Here is a 15,278-nt window from a genome sequence, read left to right as displayed (position 1 = left end):
GTGTATGGGAGGCCACCACCATTGTAATCAGACTGTGCTATCCTGCCGCTGCTACTCAACTGTGAGCTTCGAGGTGAGAAGCCATAGGCTGAAGAGTTCACCTCACCTCAGCCCAGCTACTCTTTCCTTCAAACTGCTCCTGTATTAATCACCACCGAATTAGCTACTCTTCTCTTGTTGCTGTCTTCAAGTACTATACTGGCTTTTCTAAATTCTCTGAGTGGCTTAGTATTGCCAGCACAATAAGTTCATTAACATGTGGAGACATTTCTAGCATCATGTAAGCCCCAAAGTTGTTTTATTTAAATAAAAAAATTCAAATGGTAAGTTTGGTACAGCTCTTCAAATGATAGCAATGGGCTGGCAATGTTTGGGTGGCTTATGCAATATGTAGGCATCTTTAAATTCGTTACCAGGCAAGTTTTATTTCTATTGGTTTGGTTGCTAGGAAATCCAACACTGAGAAGGCAAATATCATGACACAAGCTGTGATACAGATGGACTGGGGGTGGGGGACAACCAAAACTCTTATTATGCCAACCTTAAAAATCCAGATGAACAAAATTAGTAAAATATGTACATGGCTAGAGCAATGTAAAAAAAAATGTTGTGTAGATAAGTTGGAGGATGCTCATTTGGGAAAGAAGAAAAGGGACTTGTCACTAGGCAGGTCTGTTCAGACATGAAAATAAGTGGTACGTGAACTGTTTAGCATGGCTAGGAAAAGCCATGATATGAAAGATATGAAAAAAGATATGAAAGATACGGTGGGGGAATAGAAACTTGACAGCCAAGCAAAGCAGCCTGGATTTGATGTGGAATTTCATGAAGAGCTGGAAACAGAGATGTGGGCTGATGAAAAGTGCTTGTGGCAGAATGTTTCTGTGTGTGAGATGGATGGGGGTAGGGGTGGGGCGAGAGGTCAAGAGAGAAGTTCTGGGAAGTCTAGCCTGAAGGGTGACACTAAGGTTAATGTGTTGTAGGGGTGAAAGCTCATGCTAATCTCAGAATCAGAGGATCAGTAAATGAGGAAAGCTGATGGACAGTCCCCAGGGTGTGGGGTGGGGGTTGACTTTGTGATCCCGAGAATATACATAGCTGTTACCTTCTCAGCAGCATCTTCTGATACTCCACTCTCATTAGGTATCCCCTACAGACCGCCTGGGTTCTTGTTATAATCTGGGCCAGCTTTTCATCTCTCATTTCTTCCAGGAGACCCAGGAGACCAGCTTTGAAGAAAACCTGGAGGAACAGAGAGTCACAAGTCATCCCCACACTTGGGCTGTGGGTTCATGGGTCAAGTGTACAGGAGTCGCAGCCATACCTTGGTGTGTCCAAATTTATACTGAGTGTGATCGATATCAATAGAGCCCAGAAGCTTCTCAGAGGCCTTCTTGCTGTCGATGAACTGTCCCTCTGGAATAGCACTTGCATTTAAAACCTTGTATCTGTACAGTTAAACACATAAGGGATGCTCAGAAAGCCATAATCACTTGCCCTACTGCTACCAAATAGAAGTAGTTGTTTAACTCCCAGAACAAAAATTAAAGTAGAGATCTAATGATCTAATGAGCAACATTCATAGCATTTAATGCTATTCGGCAAAGAGGACTGACCTCTGCTTAAAGTCCCCATACAGGATCCGGCTGGGGAACCCCTTCCTGCAGATGCGGATGCCCTCCAGCACCCCGTTACACCTCAGCTGGTGCAGGACCAGTTCGTGCTCCATGGCACCTGCACACAGAGAAAATTAGTTAAGTCCTGGGTGACGAATTTTCAGATTGAGCCTAGTTTGTTATGGGTGCTTTGTGTCTTACCGGGAGTCTTCGTTTCATTGGGAATGATACACCGTACGAAGTGAGGGTGTGTACTTCTCAGATTGGTCATCAGTTTATTTAAGTTTTCCTAGAAAGTGAGACCGAAGAGTCGTGAGAAAGTTGTGTTTTGGGGTTTTTTTTTTCTTCCTTTTCTTTTTTCCTTTTTGGTAAAAAAATTATACAGCACACTCTTAGCTACTGGACATAAGCTTATGAGGCTGTAACGGCTATGCATCTTGAAAGGCTTTCAGCATGTAAGCTGCTTAAATGGTCAGAAGGCCAAAATGCTGGGAAGAAATGCAGATGACCAAGGTGCCCATTACAGCACCTAGGTCCGGACAGCATGGTCACTGGCCTCCATACACAAGCAGTATTCTCAGCCAGCATCAGAAGACTGACCATAGGCTGTCTCTGCCACTAGGCTGACTACGTGCCATCCTGTGTCTCCCTGGGCCTCGTGTGAAAACAGTGCAGATGACCTCTGTGGCCTCTCTTGTCTTCAGCATAACTTTCACAGTACCTGGCAAGTTCCAGTGAAAACCCAGCTCTGCAATCATTTTAGCCTTTCTCAATCCAATAATTTCTTGTTTTGTTTTCAGAAGAGTGTAAAGTGTGAGTCAATGTAATTCTGTGTGGGTGGATCTTAGGTGCTTGAAAACATTTTCTGCCTAGAGTCTATGGGGGAGTAATTGATTATGATGGAGAGTGGTCGTTCAGCCGTAAAGAACGTACTTGTAGACATCTCTCACATATGCTTTCCCCACGCATCTCAGCCACTAGGAAATCAAAACAAATAATGTGAAGATCTAAGCCTGAAAATGCCTTTATAGACAAGTTTACAAAGCAACCTTATGTTTTGTTGGATAATGTAGATTTAAGTGAAACGGAAAAAAGATAAGACCAAATTTTCTGGTTAGGCCAAAGGTCATTCAATTGGTCACACCTACATTTTAGTTTTGGACTTTTAGCCCTTTCTTCAACTTGTTATCTGGTACTGTGGTGTAGGCAAATTAGAATGGAAGTAGGCAAATTACAAATGGAAGTTGAGGAAAAGGGGGGCTCGTCTGGGATTTGAACCCAGGACCTCTCAAACCCAAACTGAGAATCATACCACTAGACCAACAAACCATCTAGTGTTTTAGTTTTGAAAGCAATGAGGGATCAAAATCCTCACAAGGAGGCCTTAGACTAGACACCTTACGTGCTCCTCTCAGCAAGAGCTATGCTGTGGAAGAGTTATAATTGCATTATGGGAATGTTCACGTATATAATGGAAAAGCTTCACTATTTTGTAAATAGAAGTTTTATTCTTTGGTAGTTTACCCATCAATTTAGATCACTAGGCTCGGTTTTAGTGACTTTTGTCTGATCCATCCACCTCAGGGGGAGCATGTTTTAAATAATACCTGCTCATTTTCAAAGGAAACTTCAATCCTGGCAAGGTGGCCCATGCCTAGAATCTAGAACCCTGGAGTCTGAGGTACTAAGTTCACAAGTTCAAGGTCAGCTTGACCTACATAGGAAGATATTGTCCCAAAGAGAACAAAGGAAATCTCAAGTCTTCTCAAAAGGCACTGTTAATGGGATTGGAACACAACCCTCACAAGGAATAATCACACTGAGGTTCAGAAGTGTTTCACTAGAGAAAGTACCCAAGGAGCTAAAGGGGTCTGCAACCCTATAGGTGGAACAACAATATGAACTAACCAGTACCCCGGAGCTCGTGTCTCTAGCTGCATATGTAGCAGAAGATGGCCTAGTTAGCCATCATTGGGAAGAGAGGCCCCTTGGTCTTGCAAACTTTATATGCCTCAGTACAGGGGAACACCAGGGCCAAGAAGTGGGAGTGGGTGGGTAAGGGAGTGGGGGAAGGATATGGGGGACTTTTGGGATAGCATTTGAAATGTAAATGAAGAAAATACCTAATAAAAAAAGTAAAAAAAAAAAGCATCCTTATTATTATTGGTATCTATTCACATGCTCGTGTGTGTGTGTGTGTATGTGTTTAATGCCTAAGAAGCTTCACAGCTTCTAAGGACATATTGGCATTCCTAAATTCCGCAGGTAATCATAATAAGGAATAAAGAATAAAGCTCCCACCCCTGCCCAAGTATTGCTTTAGATCGATCCTGATGAGTGAATGTTGAAAGTGATTCTTATCTCTATCCCATTCCCTCCTAATTTATTCTAAATTGCACAGATATAATACATAGAAACTGAATATACTTTTTTTCCCAATCTAAATTTATACTTTACCCTGAAAAGGGCTGACACAGTTTGGAAAGAAGAGCCCTTCTTCTTAGCTCCTTTCTTTGCACCACCATCTGAGATAAAAAGAAAACGCATCAGTAAAGTGGGTTCCCTAGGGTCAGAGCGGTGTAGGAGCATCCTGCGGGAATGGTTTGATTTGGATGTAGGGCACAGAAGTACCTGCTTCAGCACTAGCGTATGTGGAAAAGAGGCTGGCCAGAGTTTTCATTGCTGACTTCTGGTACAGCCCCACCACGGTGTCATTCAGGGGGTCCTTGTTCTTGTCCAGCCAGCCGGTGATGTTGTAATCCACAGTGCCCGCATAGTGCACCAGGGAGAAGTGGGCCTCGGCCTTGCCTTTGGTAGGCTTGGGCTTCTGGAAGTTGTTGGATTTTCCCAGATGTTGGTCGTACAGCTTGTTCTTGAAGGAGGTGTCTGTCGCCTTAGGGAACATGCACTCTTCTTCCAGGATGGAGAAGATGCCCAGTGGCTAAATTCAGAAAAGTAGATTTCTGTAAACCTCACTTTTCTCAATGGACGTGGATATAGTAGCAGTCCTTTGAATTATGAGCCTTCCCAATTAAATAAATGCACAGAGTAAGTCGGGCTCCAAGCTCAAACAGTCCATTTGTTATCTCTAGAACGACCTTCCCATCATTCCATCTCTCATGCAATCTGTAGCATTAGGTTCAGCCAAAAGGATAGTAGAGCACTAATCCCACAGAGTTTATGGGTAATTTGCTAAATACTTTTCATTATCATACTTTCCCCTGTTAAATGAATTAACTTTGTTGTCAAAGTATTGTTTTACCTGAAAAAGAGTGTTCTGGAACTGGGAAACTGGCTCAGCAGGTAAGAATGCTTGCTGAGCAAGAACATCCATAAAAGCAAGGTATGGTCACACACATACCTGAAACCCTACTGTTGTGGGGCATGTAGGAGCTCATCAACCTAGTGAGAGATGCTATCTCAAGAGAGTAAGGCAGTGTGTGATAGAGTAGGACACCTAGCATCCTTCTCTGGCATTCACATGTGCACAGGTGATGTACCTGCATGTGTTTGAGCATGTGCATGTGTACATGTGCAAGCACACATACACACACACATACACACATGCACTTTTGTCTGAGAATATTGACTCCATGTACAGTAACAAAAATACAAATAACCCAAGCATTGCTTAAGATATTTTAGATATTTACTCTCCTTTAGTATAGATTATTAAGTAGCATAGCAATTTGGCTTCTTGATTTCAGATACACTGGCTATATTGTCTGTGCATCAGTTTTTATTTAGAAAAAAAATGTTTATTTCTTTTAATGACATCCTGTACTCTAAAGGAGGCAGATTAGAACTAGCAAGAGTGCTTCAGTGAAGCCAACTGTCATGGGCGGAGTATTCACAACTGCCTTTAAACTGGATATGAGTCAGTACTGGAACAAAATGGAGAGAAACTGAATGGAGGCAGCGCCTCCCAAACTCTTCTCATGTAAACATTGTAAAGAGGAAGGGAATGACTTCTGTACAGTGCTCTTCCCATTTGTCTAGCTCTCAAGTGATGGGAAGGACAGTGAGACTTTCTCGAGCTCTTTAAGACATCTGAGATGCAGCCTCATACCCAGAGCCTTCCATGAAAGTCACACAAACCTTCTCAATGAGCTCGATGCAGGCCGCCAGGTCCATCCCGAAGTCGATGAAGGTCCACTCGATGCCTTCCTTCTTGTACTCCTCCTGCTCCAGCACGAACATGTGGTGGTTGAAAAACTGTTGCAGTTTCTCATTGGTGAAGTTGATGCACAGCTGCTCCAGGCTGTTGAACTACAACAGAGCAGTAGAGATTTCCCAGGTTAAGTGGATATTTATAGGAATAAAATCTAATATTATTTTTAATGAAAATATTCTTATGGAAAATAATCTGAACAGAGTGGTGAGGTTAAATGTATGTATTTAATACTCCCAGGGAGAAATGTCTTTCTTGTAAACACTGGGCATTCTTTGGATATTCAGATATCAATTACACTGCAGTTTTTCCTTCCTTCTCTCCTTCCTTCTTTCTTTCTTTCCTTCATTCCTTTGCCCCCTTCCTCTTTCCCTCCTTTCTTCCTCCCTTTCCTTTCCTTTCCTTTCCTTTCCTTTCCTTTCCTTTCCTTTCCTTTCCTTTCCTTTCCTTTCCTTTCCTTTCCTTTCCTTTCCTTCCCTTCCCTTCCCTTCCCTTCCCTTCCCTTCCCTTCCCTTCCCTTCCCTTCCCTTCCCTTCCCTTCCCTTCCCTTCCCTTCCCTTCCCTTCCCTTCCCTTCCCTTCCCTTCCCTTCCCTTCCCTTCCCTTCCCTTCCTTTCCTTTTCCCTTCTTTTCTTTTTTTTGTGGCAGAGTTTCACTAGGTAACTTTGGCTGTCCTTCAACCCACTATATAAACCAGGCTGACCTTGAACTTGCAGAGATCTGCCTGTTTTTGTTTCTTGAGTGCTGGGAATATAGTTGTGCAGCACCATTCCTGAAAAATCTACATTTTATTTTCCTATCTGTTCTCCTGTCTATCTACCACACTACAGTTCTAATAGAATCTACTTTCCTTTCACCTGTAAGATCGCAGAGACAAGAACGTATGCCAAGGCACGACTGTGCTTTATGGTTCTGATGTAGGATAGAAGGGAAAAGTGGTTTATTAGAAAAGCTTGTTAACAGAGGTGCTAATCTCTCTTCACTAATTCTAGAAGAGTTCATACTTTTTACCTTTGGCTGTCATGTTTTTAAGGAAAGTTTGTTGAGACCCTTAATTGATGTATACAATGAAATGGACAGTGAGTTTCTCTTCTGCTGACATCACAAACCCTCACTTGTCTGATCCATGGAAATAGAGATCTGGTGCAATACAGCAGTTGAAGATCTGAGAGTCTTTGTAATCACTCACTCTCTCACTTTACCCAGGAAAAGCTGAAGCCTAACAGGGAAGTAGTTTATGTAAGGTAAACCTGGAAGAGGAGAGGCCGACGTCTATGGCTTGGCTCCTACCTTTGGGCTTTCTCCCTTTCATGCCCAGGTCAATGCAAGGTGTCTTGTACATGTACCAAATGTGACAGATAGATCCTATCTTGGCTTTGTGTTACATACCCATCAAATCTTTAGCATGTGTTTGATTTTCCTTGTGTATTAGTTTTCACTACACTTCTGCTACTACTACTACTCCTAATAATAATAATAATGATAACAATAACAATAATAATAATGATGATAACAATAATAATGGTAACATAAACTTCTCTTTCTTGAAAGTTAAATGAAGCAACATTTTGAAGTCCCTAGAATAGTATCAAAAATATACTGATTGCTCGATAAATTTAGCTGTTATCATTTTCTGTTACCTTAGATTTTTTACTCTTGTATTAGGTTCAATGTTGGAGTTAAGCAATATATACAATATAAATAATTGTCACTTAGTACATTGAAGTTCAAAATTGTGTCCCTCACTTCGTATTATTATGAAGATAACTCACATCAAAGATCTCAAAGCCAGCGATGTCCAAGACCCCGATGAAGTACTGCCGGGGCTGCTTGGTGTCCAGCTGCTGGTTGATGCGGGTGACCATCCACAGGAACATCTTCTCATAGACAGCCTTGGCCAGGGCACCCACCGCATTATACACCTTTGCAGACATAGTGATGTTTGTTAGTGTTATTAAGTCGTGTCATGTAGGCCTCAGAGTGTGATTTATGGAGAATATGTGCTTACTTGTTGAACCGTCTGGCCTTTGGTGACATATTCATTGCCAACCTTGACCCTGGGATAGCAGAGGGCTTTGAGCAGATCAGCAGAGTTCAGACACTGGAGATAGGCAGCCTTGTCAGCCACTGTGGTGACACAAATCAAGAAGTGTTTACCAATGGGCATCCTCCTTAGCCTGCCCCTTCATCTTTCTCCTATGGAATTACTCTGTTGTTTAGGTTGAAAAAAAAAAACCTTTAAATCACATAACAAAAAGGCAAATGAAGTTCTTTGCATGTATATTAAGGTACTTGGTAGTCACTGAATGGTTGGTCACTTATACTGGCTTTTTAATGACTTGTTGCAAGTAGGATTTGAGAACAGTTTCATTAACCACAATAAATAGTGTTTATGGTGACACTCAGTTCAAGGTTATGAGACATAGTCTCTCCCTTTAAGACTTCAGGCATTGCTGGAAGGGTAAGATAAATAAGCTATAGCACTCACCATTAGGGAGGGTAAAAGACAGGGGAACTGGACTCTTCCTGTGTCTACCTTTCTGAATTTGACCTGATCAAAGGAACCTACTTCTTTATCTAAAAAAGCAAGGGTTAACGTAAGTGGGTGACCCTCTCTAAAAGTCCAAAATATCTAGGCACATCTAATATGTGCCATGCTACATGTCAGAATGAAAGGGAACTGCTAAAGAAGATGAAGGGAGAGGGACAGGGAGGAGGGCATGTTTTGGGGCAGGTAAGTAACTGGGCAGTGGTTTCTATGTACCCAATGTTTCTTTCTTCATATGTTGGGCACACGATTTTTCTTTGCTAGCTCATTTTTTATCTTTCTTGCTTGTTGCCACACACACACACACACACACACACACACACATCACATACATATATACATATGTATATAGGAGCATCCTTTACCTCTCACCCTATACAAAGAGGCTTTCTTAGCTAATGCTAAAACAACATGTGAATCTATCATGTATTCAGACCTAGATGTGCCAGGACAAAGCAGGAATTCCACTTCATTCTGTCTCCAGTTCTCTGGCTCTAGGTCAGCTTATACATGGCTGCTGAGGCTTGACATACCTTATTTGAATGGGCAGTGATGATGAAGTGATGGAGGAGTGTACAAGGAGGGTGTGGGGGGAGCCATGTGTGTATACAAGTGTCCTGTAGTCTTCAGAAGTGCAGTCCCAAGGAGATATGGGTATGGGATGGGGTTTAAAGTGTTTCAGTTTGAAAATTCTCCTTTTCAAACCTACATGGAGGGTATTTTGGTACCTTCAGTGCCATCTGGCTCAGCCTGCTCCTCCCGCTGCTTTTGCTTGAACTTCATGTTCCCATAATGCATCACAGCCCCTGTGAGTTTATAGATGGACACTTTCTCTTCAGGTGAAAAGCCAAGGATATCAATGGCACTCTAGCAGAAAAGATGAAAGGGCAGAGGTTAGGGTAGAAGACACTATGAGAATTTATAATCTACCCCAATGTGACTACACCTCTGTGGGGCTTGCTGTTGCCGTCCCCATACATCATAGGCGTGTTAAAAAGTGTGTGCATATACTGTGACTTACATCTGTGGCCATCAACTCTTCTTGGTCATCAATGCTGGGCACCGTGATCTCCCCCTGACTGACAAAGGCGTAGTCATACGGGTTGGTGGTGATCAGGAGCATTTCTGAGCACACAGAATTAAGGGTAGATGTTTGACATGAGAAATTGCTAGTAGACATTTTTACCTTCCAACCACAAATTTAAAGTTCGTCCTTACCAATTAGCTCTGGCTTCTTATTGGAGGTGATCTGATAAAAAATGTGGTAACTTCTTTCAGCTTTTAGCTGGAAAGTGACTCTAGACTTCTCTAGAAGATCTGGAAGGAAAGAGGTCAAACTAGGAAAACATTCTTTTGACATATTGTAAACTTTAGTGTCTTTGGCCAACACTGAGGGACACTGCATTTGGCTCCACTGGGATTTCGGTGTGCACATCCTGTGGTTACATATAAGGACAGGTGCCATGCACCTTTCTGTGTGGGTGTAGCCACTGAAGCACACTTCTTCCCTGAAATTAGTTTCAAATGGGGGAATTCACGACCTCTGTGGGTTAACCAACTTCTAGTGTCTTTGCATCACCTCACATTATCTGTGGTAAAAGTCTACCTTTGAGACATTTACCATATTGGATATAACTGGTAGGTAACCCTGGGGGTGGGAAATTCGAGTTGCTTCTGAGGTTTGGAAGTCCTCTGGAATGGAGATGGGAACATTAGCCTGAGACTGAGATACTGAACTGTGTGGGTGTGTCTGGCATTAGCTCACAGACTCTAGTGGCCAAGTGCTGTTCTGCAGCCTTCTTGCATAGAAAAATGGTGCAGAATGGCCCTGTAACCAAGCTGGCTAGTCTCCCCACTTAGAGTTTCAATGGTCCAGTTACTCACAGGTTTCAATATCAGCTGATGCCAGTTTCCCCGTGGTACCGAAGTGGATTCTGATGAACTTGCCCTGGAAAAGATAAAGACATATTTAATACTAAACACTGAAGCACATGGAGATAAGCATCTAAATTATCAACTTAGATGGAATGACCCCAGCAAGTAAGGACAGGTAGGGCCCCTCTGTGATCCAGAGACTCACAAAGCGAGATGAGTTGTCATTCCTCACGGTCTTGGCGTTCCCAAAGGCCTCCAGCAGGGGGTTAGCACTGATGATTTGATCTTCCAGGGTCCCCTACATGGGAAAGAGCAGTCTTTGCATCTGGGGATCCAAACTTCTGGGCACCATAGCAGTCTGGATCCACATTCAGGCTACCAGACCCACCTGCATTTTGCCAGACTCCTCCTTCTTCTTGTCCCCAGTGACTGCAATTGTTGCAAAGTACTGGATGACACGCTTCGTGTTCACAGTCTTCCCGGCCCCGGATTCTCCGCTGTTAAAACACAGGGGAAAGGAGATCAGAACTGTGCAATCTACCAGCAATGGTTAAAACAGTTGCTGCCAACCAGAAAGAAGAAGAAAGTCACATACGTGATCAGGATGGACTGGTTCTCACGATCTGGGGAAGCAATAAAGACCACGGGTCAAAACTAGTTGCATATTCAACAGAAAGTAATGAAGACAGGTGATCCCAGACTCATCGACTCTTAGAGCAAGATTTGTGAAAGCAAGAGGCAAGGAACCACCTATTTTCTTTTTTTCATTTTATTGATTTTTTGTTTGTTTGTTTTAGTAAATATCCATAACATAAAATCTATCACCTTTTAAGTTTTCTGTGTGTCTTTGTGGTGTATAGGTGTGTAAGTGCATGAGCAGCTGTGTGTGTGTACAACACAGAATCCCAAGACTGGTCTGCGGGGTGGGGGGTCTTCCTTGATCACTCTGCACCGTATTCACTGATGCAGGGTCTCCCAGTTGAACCTAAAGCTCACTGATACATCCAGTCTAGCCATCCGGTTTGTTTGGGGGAGAATCTTAAATGCCCCAGGCCCAGACTGCATCTGCTTGGTTGCTAGGGGATCATATCGTGTTCGTCATGCATATGTGGAAGTACTTTATTTGTGGACCTGCTTCCCTGGTTAGACTTATACTATTTTAAATGTACAGTTCTGTGGGATTATGTTCTCTCATGTTGTATAGCCATCAGTACCCGCTGCTTTCTGACATCTTTTCATCTTGTAAAAACGACCCCCTGTACCCATTACATAGCGGATTCCAACTCCTCCAGACCTGGCACCCACTCTTCAGCTTTCTGTTGACAACGCTGTCTATTATCAAGCCATTGTAAGAACAGAATCACACAGTATTTGTCTTTGTGACTTTTTAACTTAGCCTCATGTGTGTTGTAACACTGCCAGAATTAACTCTTTTAAAAGGAAAGGTACTATTCCATTGCATGAGCATTCCATCCTTTGCCTAACTATTTATCATCAGGGTGTGTGAGCTTCGTGCAGATTTTTGCTGTTATAAATGATGCTGCTGTGGACTAGATCTGCAGAGACGTCTTGGAATGTCTGCTTCCATTCTTTTGGCTAGCTTCCCAGAAGTAGGGACCATTGATCAGACCCTAGTTATATTCCAATTGCTGGAGAACCACTTTACTGTCTTCCATAGCAATTCTGTCATTTTACATTCCCAGCAACAGTGAATGGCATCTTTTTCTCTACTACTTTATTTTTTATTGTAGTTATCCAAATACATAGGTGGATTTTTTTTACTTTAAAAAATTATGTTATAAGAACATTTAAATGCACGTAAGAGCAGAGACTATGATAATGAGACTTTGGGCACCTGCCCTACAGAGTAATAGTCATTAATACTTGGCCAATTTCATGGCATTACTATGCTATTCCAACCTCTCTGGGTTATTTTGAAGAAAACCTCAGACATCAGGTGATTTTAGTTATAAGGAGTAACAGTTGCAGGATTATGAAGTCATTAGAGACCTTAGATGTTGCTTAGGTAAAATCTCCCACTTAGCAGACAGTGAAGCTAAGACTTAGAAGAGAAAATGGCTTCTTAAATGTGAGTTACAGAACTAGTTAAGGTTGAAGATAGTCAGGTATTTTGACTTCCATTTTGCCTATTTTTCAACTTCTTGTTCTCTGTCCAGTTTTTCATGTCACTAATTTGACTACTGGTGATGCCAAATAAGAAGTGGCCTAATTAATTAATTAGCTATATAATTAATTAATTAATTAATTAATTTTATTTCTCTTTAATATAGATATTTATCTCTATGTAATAATGTATTTTATCAAATTTCTAGTTTATCAACTCTACAATTCTGTATTGATAGACTGGATTTTTGAAACTTCTAAATTTAAAAGTATTTCTAGAGATAACCAATACAAATCTACATGTTATTTAGATGTATGAACACACTTAGACTTTAAAAACCTTGAGCTTCTGTTCAAGGAAATGGGTATGGATTTTGGATGTATGAGATTGTCTTCTTTTTCTAATAAAATCATGTACAACTGTATTGCATCTAGGAGAACAGACAGGAAAGCAATGGCTCAGCGCTTCAGCCAATATTGGGATAACACTAAGCAGATCGATGCCATGGTTCTGAACAGATTTGTATGAAAAGTGTGATTGGGAGCCCAGGCGACTTTAAATTTGGGGTAGCTCCAAAGCCTGGAGAGTCATTCGGTGGCGGTGGATATGGCAGTTTCTGGATACTATAACCTCCGGCGGAAGCCAACACCGGGGTAACTTTGAGGAAGGAGGGCACAGAGTCCTTGTGAAAGTCCAGGCCAGTCTGTCATAGTGGGGGGGGTCCCTGGTGTGTCACTTTCCCTACCCCCACCCCCTTTAAAAGACAATCTATGAGCAAGAACAACAAAATGAACAGAAAACAAAAAAAGAAATGTGCCCAGGTACCAAAACTCCACAGAAGAAAGGGAACATGGGAACTGAGAACATATCCAGAGGCATTTATATGTGAAGATAAAAGGTTTTAGTGCTGTTCTGGGACCGATCATGAGTGTGCTTTGATAATGCAGAACTAGCAGACTTGAATAGGAGAATGTTTCAAAGTCCATGGGAGGAATTTTATAAGTTCTCTTTATCCATGCTCTATCTCCAGCTTACTCTTGCTCTGTCTCCAAAGCTGGCATCATCGGCTGTGTCATTTGAAAATCCACATAAGAATTCAGAGTTCTCTGGATATGCCTGAGACCTCTTTTTTAGGCTGTTGAGAAGGTACTTTTAAAGGGATCTGTTTGAACTTTTTTGTATCCAAGTTGGAAAAAAAATGAACAAATCTGTTTTCAGAAACTGGCTCTTTGCTTTATCTGAGTTGTTATTTGCTAGCCCTGTTGGCTTGGGCAGGCCAGTGAATTCCAGAGTGTCCCCGTTCACATCCTAAAGTGGAGATGACTGCCGGAAAGAGCAAATGTCATGGCTGTGGTTGTTGTTTGGAAATGGCAAGTCCCATGAGGCACGGGTATCTTATAATAAGACTGGGATGAGCTCCGTTTGCCCATCCCAATTGTATGTGCACATCCCTATAAACAGATGCCCCACTCACCCGTCAGCATGAACTGGTAGGCGTTGTCAGAGATGGAGAAGATGTGGGGTGGGGCCTCCTGGCGCTTTTTGCCTCGGTAGGCTGCCACCACCTCAGGGTTGTACACCGGCAGCCACTTGTAGGGGTTGACGGTGACACAGAAGAGGCCTGAGTAGGTCTAAGGAAAAGATCAGAAAAGTCAATCTAGTGCCTCCTGTTTCATTTTTTTTACTATAAATAAATGGGCTAAAGGGGGCTCTCACATAGATCATCCAGGCTGCATAACGCTCTTTGAGGTTGTACAGCACTCCGGGCTCATGGAGGTGGGTCATCATGGCCATGTCCTCGATCTTGTCATATTTGGGAGGGTTCATGGGGAAGACTTGATCTTCCTTGACGGTGAGAGTCTGGTAAGGAAGCAGGGTGGTTTGAGATAGGGTTTATGTCTGCCTGTTCATTTTGGTTCTAAAGCTACAACTGAGCACACTTTGTTTGCTTCGTATGGTTATTCGGTGACTTTTAAAGGCCTGAGCACATTTATTTTCAGGTCTGATGCTAACAAAATCTGTTTCCTGTGATAATGTAGGAGTTAGGGCTTTTTATTGACACATTTAATTGTACAAATTCAGGAGGTTTAGCATGATTGTTTTTCAGACACCCATGCAGTGTGCATTGATCAAGTCCACCTAGCCCTCTATGAACCAGCAACTGCCACTTCCCCTGTTGTATACCCAGAGGAAATGAAACCCGCATACAAAATAGAGACCCAAAGACCCCTGGTTATTGCAGTACTACTCATGTATTTAACGAGATTTCTCTTCTTTTCCTTTTATTCTCTTTTGTTAGGCCAAGCATTTTCAATTTTTTTCTCATCCCACCCATTACAAGAAACTTCTTTAAATCTATCAGTACTTTATGGAACTACATAAGTAGCCCAGGAACTTTTGTGATAGAACTAGGTAGTTTTATTTTTTTCACAGGCTTAGAAATTAAGACCTAGATGTAGGGAAATGTAGGAAGATAGTGGAGGCCAAAATTGATGAGTTGAATCCTGAGGGAAGTAGGGAAGGGGGAGTTCTGTAGCCTGCACCCCTTTAGCTCCCAAATCTTGGGACCAAATCCTAGGAGGAGGATATTCATGGGGCCGCAGGATCCTTAGCAAGGAAGAGCTTGCCTCTAGATTGAGCCAGAGAAATGATCCCAGAGAGGGCCCTCTGTGTTTTCACTTACTGCTCCACTTTCCGTCTTCACGGTCACTTTCCCTCCATCCTTGCTTTGTATAACGCTTTTCACATAAGACTCCTTGGGCTCCGCCACAAAGACAGATGTTTTTGCGTCAAAAGGCTTATTTTGGGCCTCAATCCTCTCCTTCTCCGATTTTCGGAGGTAAGGAGCAGCTTCGCCAAAAATAGCCATCTCCGCGTCCGAACCCGCACTCATGGCTGCTACTTATTTAGCCGAGGTTTCAGCTTTTGAGGACATGGAAGAGAG

General features: G+C 42.4%; 1 protein-coding gene and 1 non-coding gene across 2 annotated transcripts in view; both read right to left on the bottom strand.

Moving 5' to 3' along the window:
• Positions 1-15,278, bottom strand: part of Myh8 (myosin, heavy polypeptide 8, skeletal muscle, perinatal) — a 31,511-nt gene that overhangs the window by 14,551 nt on the left and 1,682 nt on the right. Inside the window, exons 3-21 of the mRNA NM_177369.3 lie at positions 15,018-15,256; positions 14,051-14,194; positions 13,809-13,965; positions 10,805-10,832; positions 10,598-10,706; positions 10,415-10,507; positions 10,219-10,282; positions 9,553-9,651; positions 9,356-9,459; positions 9,063-9,201; positions 7,795-7,913; positions 7,559-7,708; positions 5,715-5,885; positions 4,248-4,557; positions 4,074-4,141; positions 1,818-1,905; positions 1,617-1,734; positions 1,325-1,448; positions 1,106-1,242 (exon numbers count right to left, since the gene is read on the bottom strand). Of these exons, the coding sequence (NP_796343.2) occupies positions 1,106-1,242; positions 1,325-1,448; positions 1,617-1,734; positions 1,818-1,905; positions 4,074-4,141; positions 4,248-4,557; positions 5,715-5,885; positions 7,559-7,708; positions 7,795-7,913; positions 9,063-9,201; positions 9,356-9,459; positions 9,553-9,651; positions 10,219-10,282; positions 10,415-10,507; positions 10,598-10,706; positions 10,805-10,832; positions 13,809-13,965; positions 14,051-14,194; positions 15,018-15,227 (2,432 nt within the window). The 5' untranslated portion in view covers positions 15,228-15,256. The remainder of the gene's footprint in view (positions 1-1,105; positions 1,243-1,324; positions 1,449-1,616; positions 1,735-1,817; positions 1,906-4,073; positions 4,142-4,247; positions 4,558-5,714; positions 5,886-7,558; positions 7,709-7,794; positions 7,914-9,062; positions 9,202-9,355; positions 9,460-9,552; positions 9,652-10,218; positions 10,283-10,414; positions 10,508-10,597; positions 10,707-10,804; positions 10,833-13,808; positions 13,966-14,050; positions 14,195-15,017; positions 15,257-15,278) is intronic.
• Positions 2,874-2,945, bottom strand: n-TPtgg2. Its single transcript has one exon. It is a non-coding gene; the product is annotated as a tRNA-Pro (tRNA).

Source organism: Mus musculus, chromosome 11, assembly GCF_000001635.26.
Source record: "Mus musculus strain C57BL/6J chromosome 11, GRCm38.p6 C57BL/6J".
In the NCBI taxonomy this organism is placed as follows: Eukaryota; Metazoa; Chordata; class Mammalia; order Rodentia; family Muridae; genus Mus; species Mus musculus.
Note: the sequence above shows the minus strand (reverse complement) of the source record. Positions and strands in the feature narration are given on the sequence as shown.